The sequence below is a fragment of the Chelonoidis abingdonii genome, chromosome 1 (assembly GCF_003597395.2).
Source record: "Chelonoidis abingdonii isolate Lonesome George chromosome 1, CheloAbing_2.0, whole genome shotgun sequence".
Taxonomy (NCBI): Eukaryota; Metazoa; Chordata; order Testudines; family Testudinidae; genus Chelonoidis; species Chelonoidis abingdonii.
The window spans coordinates 364,241,147-364,249,586 of record NC_133769.1 but is presented as its reverse complement, the minus strand read 5'-3'; the positions used below and the strand labels follow the sequence as shown (position 1 = coordinate 364,249,586).

Genomic DNA, 8,440 nt, shown 5'->3' with positions numbered 1-8,440 from the left:
TGTACTCAAAGCAAAATAATGTAAAACTTCAGAGCCTACAATTCCACTCAGTCCTACTTCTTGTCCAGCCAATCGCTAAGACACACAAGTTTGTTTACATTTATGGGAGATAATGCTGCCCACTTCTTATTTACAATGTCACCTGAAAGTGAGAACAGATTTTCACATGGCACTTTTGTAGCTGGCGTTGCAAGATATTTATGTGCCAGACCAGATATGCTAATCATTCGTATGCCCCTTCATGCTTTGGACACCATTCCATTCTGTACACTTTGTATTCTGCATTGTAATTTAAATGAATATATTTGAAGATGTAGAAACATCCAAATATTTAAATAAATGGTATCCTATTATTGTTTAACAGTGTGATTAAACTGCCATTAATCAATATTTTTTTTAATTTCACAATTAATCTTTTTAATCGTTTAACAGCCCTAATAAATTTACAGCTTCATTCGTATCTTCCAAGGAGAATATCACTGCCGATCCATTGCTTCCTGATTGAACGCTGCTTCCAGAGGAGAATCTATTTGCTGAACTGTGATTCCTGCTAACCCAGGGAACCAATGGTTGGACTGAAGCCCACTGACATCCCTCCAACTGCTACTGTTAAGTTCCTGAGTGCTGGGATGGCAGCCTGCATAGCAGATCTCTGCACCTTCCCTCTGGACACTGCGAAAGTCAGACTGCAGGTAAACGTTCTTGTTGGTATTACTATAGTACAAGGATTCCAGGACTCAGCTGTGCCAGGCACAACGTATAGACACATAGTGGGAGACAGTCCCTGCTCCAGAGAGACAACAGTCAAAATAGTCAAGACAAAGAGTTTTGTTCAGAGTCACGTAGCAGGGCAGCAGCAGAGCTGGGCACAGAATCGAGCACTCCCAAGTCCCACTCCAAGTCCCAGTCCTCTGACCCACATGGTCTCTCAAATTGAGTGAAAGACATTTTAAATTAAATCATTGGACAAATCTAGCACTTGCTGAGAAACAGACTAGGTCTTTTTTCCTCCCCTCTGTTAACTTTAAGGGTCAATCCAACTCTCATTAAAAGTTAACGTAAAGACATCAGCAGGAGTTGGATCAGGCTCTAACATACCTGGTTTGATTTCAGATGACGTTTGTTGTGTACCCTGCAGATCTGCGGGTGCCTAGAGATGTCTCAGTAGTATTCTTCTCAGCAAGTCCAGGTTGTTTTTTTGCTGTAATGTGAATAATGGAAATCAGGCATCACTTTTTTTTACAGACATGACTTGATTATAGTTCTGAGTGAAATCCACCCTGTGCAGAGGCCCCAGCACACGAGCTAGGGACCACATGAGAGGCCAGAACCTCAGCTGGGGTAAAGTGTCACTTGGAAGTCAACGAGGCTCTGAGAGTTTACCCAGCTGAGGATCCACCCCAAGCCCTCAAAGTGGATCTGAAATGGTACCTAGGCCTTGTGCTGACCGCCTGCTCCAGGATAAATTTCACCCACTTTGCATTGATACTGGAGAGCATTTTCTATCTGATCTCTAAGCACTTTATGAACATGAATGAATTTAGCCTCCCACTATCACTCTGGCATTCTGGCCAAATTCCATCATTGATCATTACATCTAGGCTACTTACCTGCTCTACCAGTTTCAGCTGGATATAGTAATCCTCTTCAGTTCCTGACTTGATCTGGCCTATAATTTTGCTGTAGACTGATAAACAGCTGCCACACTCTACCCCAGAGATGGCTGCATTTCAGCGGTGAGCAAAGAGATGAAGATGGTATATAGCTTGCACAGTCTTTTGTAAAGTGCTTTGGTATCCAGCTGGATGGACGCTGATGTGTAAATGTATGACAATTATAGTCTTGCAACTAGTTCACCGACCAAAACCACAACTGCAGGTTGACTGCACATAGAAATGACAATTTAATTCCTAGCTCAGTACTTGCCCCAAAGCACCTTGAACTGAGCTTATAGTTCATGAACTCTCTTAGCTAAGGGCCCATCTCTGCAAACCCCTCCTCATGTGTGACTTTACTTGAACTCCTCACATGAATAAAGGTTTCAGGAGCAGGCTCTAGCTGGCTGCACTAGAGGAGAATTGCCATCTATTAATAAATGATGTCTGTCTGTCCATCTTGAAGATCCAGGGAGAGTCCAAGCCTACCAAGAGCGTGAAGACCATCCATTATAAGGGCGTCTTTGGCACAATCACCACCATAGTGAGGACAGAAGGTCCCACGAGCCTGTACAATGGCCTGGTGGCTGGTCTCCAGCGTCAGATGAGCTTTGCTTCCATTCGTATCGGGCTGTACGACTCCGTGAAACAATTCTACACCTCCACGGGATCGGAGAGTGAGTACTGGCACCACACGCTTCCAGGGGCCATGTTCTCAACCTCTATTTCAGAACGTCAGGCCGCATCCTCAGCTGGTGTGAATCAGCTCATGGAAGTCGATGAACTACACTAATGGAGCTATCCTGATTCACACCGGCTGAGGCTCTGGCCCATTATCCTAGATGTTGCCACTTAAAAAAAAAAAATTAAAGTCAACCAGTCTTTAGAGTGAGCTGAATAACCTGAGATCCCAAATTATGAATGGGGTAAACGCGCTACATGTAGGATCCCAGTCTCCCAGGTCCTGCAGTGCCCTGAGAGTAGCTAACCTAGATGTTTGACCACTCACTTTGGGGCGTGATCAGATACCTCGATGTCTTGTTGACATCCCTGCCTGATCAAACAATGGCAGGCCCAAAAACCCAGGCCAGGTTTAAAGAGCTTGGTCCTTCCAATTTAAAAACTACATTTTAGAACCAAACGTGTGCCAGGCAGTTCCCTCTCTTTGGAGCCAGAGTCTGCAGCTGGATTAGTACAGGGGGGCCTAGGTCAGTGTTGGCGGGGTGCAAAGGAAGGATTTAGTGGGACAAGGTGAGCAGGGTCTTCTCTGACCCTATTCACAGCCTCCTGATGGTAGCTATCTCCAGTGCTGCTCAGCACCTCTAAAAACCAGACCAGGAGAGTTTAAAGTTGGGCATCCAGAAAACTGAGGCCAACCCCCAAATTAGAGGCCACCTGCAAAGTTAGGCTAAGTGACTTCCCCAAGGCCATGCACGGAGTCAGCCATCACCTGTGGGCTCAGCGCTGGGTGGAGGGGATGTGCTCATGGCCAGTCCTAGCAAGGGAGGTGAAAGGCACACTGATTTAGTAGGGAGGCTGAGAAAAACTCAGCTCTGTGCGTTGCCACCTAGCTGTCGATCCTAGCAACAGACCCAGAGCTTGCTACCCAGTTTATTCGCTCCCATTCAGATGCCGGCGTTCTCACCCGGTTGCTGGCGGGCTGCACCACCGGAGCCATGGCAGTCACGTGTGCCCAGCCGACCGACGTGGTCAAGGTGCGATTCCAAGCCCACGTGAGGCTGATGGATGGAACCAAGAAATACAACGGGACTGTGGATGCCTATAAAACGATCGCCAAGGAGGAAGGGGTCAGAGGCCTCTGGAAAGGTACAGGATTTACCTGTGTGGAGCGAGAGAGCCTCCCAGACCAATTGCCCGCTGGTGTAAATCGAGGTAGCTCCACTGTGGTCAGTCTATGGAAGTCAACAGAGCTACGCCAGATTACACCAGTTAAGAATATGGGCCCAGCTCCTCAAAAGTATTTAGGCCCCTAATTCCTATGGCCCTTAGTATTCAGTAGATTAAGGTGAACAGAGCAAGCCCAGCTAACAGAATTCAGCCCTGGCCCCTTGGGTTCTGCAGATATCCCTGGAGGACAGGGCCAGCTGGTTTTAAAGTGGCCATGCAACAGCTCTGGCAGCAGGTCCATGTGATCAGATGGCATTCCCTTCCCTGCTTCCCAGATCCCCATTTCTGCTCCAGCACAGTGGGGAGGAGGCCTGCTCCTCTATCCTTGGGCTGGCTGCCCCTGTTGCACGTTAGGGTAGCCCTAAGAGGGCTTAAAATAGGACCTGATTGGTACCTAGCCCTCACCCTGCCTCAGCACAGGATGGGACTTTCACCTACAATCTGCTGCCACTGCAGGATTTTATACCACCGGGTAGTATTTTTAAGATGAGACAGGAGAGAGGGACGCATTTCCCAGACTGGCTCATTGTAGCATAAGACCTGACAAACACACTGACTGTTAGACCCCCAAAGGGCGGATCACAACAAATCACAGACCAGAGCAAAACAAACCAAAATGCCACCTCCCACCCAAATGAGGGGGCTGGTTGGTCAGAAGAAGGAAAGTGGGGTGTTCTATGCAGGCCCTGCTCACAACCCCAGAACAGTGGGATGCTTCTGCCCAAATGATCAGAGATTAAATCATTAACAATGGTGACGCTAATGATGATTTTATGTCAGCACTCACCTGCAAGGGTTTGGGGGCACATCCCATCCAGGGCAAGATCGAATGTCCTTTTTCCTCTTGCATCACAGAAGTAAGGTTCATGGCAAGCCCAAAGGCCTGCAATAAACAGATTTGCTTTGTCACTTACTCGCTCCCTGTTTCCTTGTGTGCTCAAGATAGAATTGTGATTGAACTATCCGAGCCCAGGACTGAGTCGCAGGACTCTCAGGAACCATTGCTTGCTCTGCCATTGAATTGCTGTGCAACTCTGGGCTTCTCTCTCTGCTGCTGTATAATGGAAATAATGAGTCTTGGCCACTTTTGTAAAATGCTTTGACCGCTGTGGATAAATAATGCCACGTAAATTATTCTTATTATCCCTTAAAATCCTGGTATGACAGAACTCCTGCTACCTGGCAGAGCTCCTGTAGGCACAGGGATAATGAACACAATTAATAATAATAGTCATAGTCACCACCTGCCCTACTCTGCTTTCAGCAGAGCAGTGTGAGCTCACATGGCCAGAATCACTCTCTAAACCATTCGTCCTTTGCATCTTCTGCCTCAGGGACATTACCCAACATCACCCGCAACGCCATCGTGAACTGCGGAGAGATGGTTACCTATGACCTCCTCAAGGAGATGCTGCTGAAATACCACCTAATGACAGGTGAGGGGGGAACCAGGGCCTTGAGTGAGTGAGGGTGGCCTTCCTTCGTCCTTCCTGTCTGGGGAGCCTGTGGTTAGAGCTCTGTCTCTCTGAGCCCTCTCCATTGCTTCTCCTCCCCAATGGCCTTCCACAATGGGTGATGCTCCCTTTAGCAAAGAGGGCTGGAGCCAGCTGCCCATGCTGCTTCAGACGTCAGCTGGAGGTTTCAGTAGCATGGTGGTAAGGATGGTCTAGTACAGAGCACTAGACCTTAGAAGACCTAAGATCTATTTGAAGCTCTGCCACAGACTCCCTGCATGACCTTGGGCAAGTCACTTAGGGACAGATTTCCAAAGGGATTCAGGCACCTAAAGGTACAGATGGGCACCTGGTTGGATTTCCAAAAACTCCCACTGGGAGTTAGGTGCCTACACACTTTAGACAATCCCACTAGGTGCCCAAATCCCTTTGGGAACCTGGTGCTTAGGCCCAAACTTTCAGAAGAGCTTGCGGATTTTATGTCCTTCAGTTTTGGGGCATCCAGCTTTGAGCATCTTGGGCCTGATTTTCAGGGGTGCTGAGACCTCACAGCTCTCATGGACTTCAGCTGGCGTTACAGCTGGCTCTGTAGCTTTGAAAATCAGGCCCAAAGAGCCTCCAGGTGTGTGTCCCAAAGTTACTGTGAAACCTCCTGTGCCTCAGTTTCCTCCATGTGGAGAATGGACATACTTACCAATCTCCTGGGGAGAGGGTCAGTTTACTGATGTCTGTAGACTGAACTGCGGTCCTTGGATGGAATGTGTTCTAGCTGGGCATGGCACTGATGACTAATTGCAAGTGGCTCATAGAGGCAAAATCATCTCGTTTGCAGTGGAAAATTCCATTACCCCAAAACCTGTTACCCATTTCCCACCCTCAGACACTTTTCCTTGCCATTTCATCGCTGCTTTCGGAGCTGGGTTCTGCGCCACTGTGGTGGCTTCGCCCGTCGATGTCGTGAAGACGAGATACATGAATTCCACCCATGGCCAGTACAGAAATGCCTTCAACTGTATGCTCACCATGGTGATCTTGGAAGGACCCACAGCATTTTACAAGGGGTAAGTGGTGCGTAGGCACTGAGACAGCTACAAATTTATATCCAGGCCTGTACCGTGCCCGTGGCCTGTTCAAAGAGCAGCGCATGTGTTCATGTAACAAGTCTACAGAGGAGACTGACAGTGACAAAGCACTGGGCTGAGAGTCAGGAGACGTGGGTTCTCGTCCGCACTCTGCTACCAGCTCATGTGACCATGGGCAAGTCACTTTGGGCCAGTTTTTCCAAAGCGGCCTCTAATGGGTGGCTCGGACATGGCCCTTCAGCCTGAGATTTTCAGAGCGATAAGCATCACAGGCCAGGACAACTCCACATCAGTGATCTCACAAGGGTCGACTCACAGGCTTCGGCTCCCCTGGCTGTCCCCTCTCTTGGGTGGAAACAGACATCTCTCTCCCTTCTGCCTGGAGCATCTCCAGGCTGAGCTGTTCCCTGCCTTTACTGTGTTATTCCCAGCCTGCCCAAGGAGACCTGCTTGCTTTCTCTTCAGAGCTGCTTAACAGTGTGACGGCCCCGGTTATAGATACTCCACCGCTCTCTCTGTGCATGTCTATTTTTTTCTTAAGGTAAAAATGCTACAGAGAAAACACATTAAAAACAAGGAAAGAAACTGCACACAAGCTAAGAAGCTAACCAGAGATCACCCCAACCCTCGCATGGGCTCAGGCAGGAGCAGTCCTGGAACACTCCACCCATGGGGTTTCCATTTCATCATAGCTTTACCTCAGAACAAGCACCCAGTAGGCCCAACCCTCCCTGAAGTATTGGGGCCCTCCGGGGAGCAGAGGTCCTGTCCGCTTGCTGGATCAGGAAGATGGCCCTGAGCCTGTTTGTAACTAGGCTGTTTATCCTCAAACCCTTCCTTTGTCTGTTCGTCCTTGGAGAATCCCATCTGAACTCCACTTCCCCAGGGGGTAGCTCCAAACACCCAGCCGGAGGAATGACATTAGCATCCTCCTCGTCCTCCTCGAGGAGTGTCACACAGTGCCCCAGTACCACAGACACCATTGCCTTTTTAACACAACGCCCGCCTCCCCACAAAGGCATCAACCCTCATCCAGTCTGCTATAAGCTTATCTTCATTCCACAAGGTTGTTCCGGGAGATTGTCAGTCTGTCCTATAAGCACTTCTTGGCTTCAGCTGGCTTGTGGTGGATGCTTAATACCTTTGCAGAGCAGGCATGAGGCTCTCAGCACGGGCATCCAAAACCAGGGCCAGCTCCAGGTACCAGCTTATCAAGCAGGTGCTTGGGGCAGCAACTCCGCAGCTGGGCAGCATTGTCAGGTATTCGGCGACAATTCAGTGGAGGGTCCCTCCTGCTCGGAGCGAAGGACCTCCTGCTGAATTGCCGCAGATCGCGATCGCGGCTTTTTTTTTCGGCTGCTTGGGGCGGCAAAACCCCTGGAGCCGGTCCTGTCCAAAACACAAGATGCCCAGAAGCCTTTATAACATGGGAGCCTAGAGCTCTCTGTGCCTCCACTTCCCTGTGTGTAAAATGTGGAGAATTACACCTACCCAACTCTGTGAAGCACCTTGAGATCTGCAGCTGATGAGCGTTAAGGGCCCAGATGCTCAGAGGTGGTGCCTGACTTCCATTGAAATCAGTGGGAGTTCGCTGCCTTTGCGAATCTGGGCCCAGCCCAGGGCTAAGTATTACAGATTAATCTGGTTTCATATTCTGCTGTGCCTGCAAAGCACAGGAAAGGGTTGAGCCCACCTGACTCAGTCTCACTATTTACAGAGCACTGTGTGCACGCAGAGCAACCAGGACAGTGTTTCTAGCCAGGGGTGGGTGCGATGTTGGGCTGGGCAGGAATCAAGGCTACTGATAAAGAATAGGATTGGCAGGGAGTGTGTGATGCCAGGCAGGAGAGAACAGAGGGGAATCCAGGGATAGCAGGGCTCATAAAGGAGCTAGTGGATGGGAGATCCACCAGGTGAGATACAGCTTGTTGCTGGTTGCCAGGGGCATGGAGTACCCTCGTCGGGGATGAAAGGAAATTCTTTAGCCTCTACGCTGTTGGATCTCTTAATGTCTATTGTCCCCTCTCTCAGGTTCATGCCCTCGTTCCTGCGGCTGGGATCCTGGAACGTGGTGATGTTTGTCACCTATGAGCAACTGAAACGCACCATGATGCTGGCCCAGGAGCCATAGGTGTCTCCATCCTAAGCCCCAGGGAGGTCTCTGGGATGAGACGACAGAGGCCAGCATGGGGGCTCCCGTGGATTCTCCTCTCCCAGGCAAAGCTTGCAGAGCTGCCTCTTGCTGTTGAACTCTGACTGGGACGCACGCTCCCAGCTGCTGAGGTGGGACATGCAGCTTTGGATGGACTGTCCGGCAACAGCTGACTTTTCAACATCCACT

General features: G+C 49.5%; 1 protein-coding gene across 1 annotated transcript; it reads left to right on the top strand.

Annotated features, from left to right (window-relative positions):
* Positions 1–469: 469 nt before the first annotated feature.
* LOC116825269 (putative mitochondrial transporter UCP3) lies at positions 470–8,239 on the top strand. Its single transcript, XM_032781142.2, has 6 exons — positions 470–692; positions 2,122–2,332; positions 3,285–3,482; positions 4,898–4,999; positions 5,898–6,078; positions 8,131–8,239. Exons 1-6 carry the CDS (start codon positions 567–569, stop codon positions 8,228–8,230), a joined length of 918 nt encoding a protein of 305 aa, XP_032637033.1. The 5' UTR covers positions 470–566; the 3' UTR covers positions 8,231–8,239.
* Positions 8,240–8,440: the final 201 nt, after the last annotated feature.

Coding starts and splice junctions, on each gene's coding strand:
- LOC116825269 (XM_032781142.2), top strand. CDS start 567: ATGGTTGGACTGAAGCCCACTGACATCCCTCCAACTGCTACTGTTAAG. Junction 693..2,121: donor CTGCGAAAGTCAGACTGCAG/GTAAACGTTCTT, acceptor TCCATCTTGAAG/ATCCAGGGAGAGTCCAAGCC. Junction 6,079..8,130: donor CCCACAGCATTTTACAAGGG/GTAAGTGGTGCG, acceptor CCCCTCTCTCAG/GTTCATGCCCTCGTTCCTGC.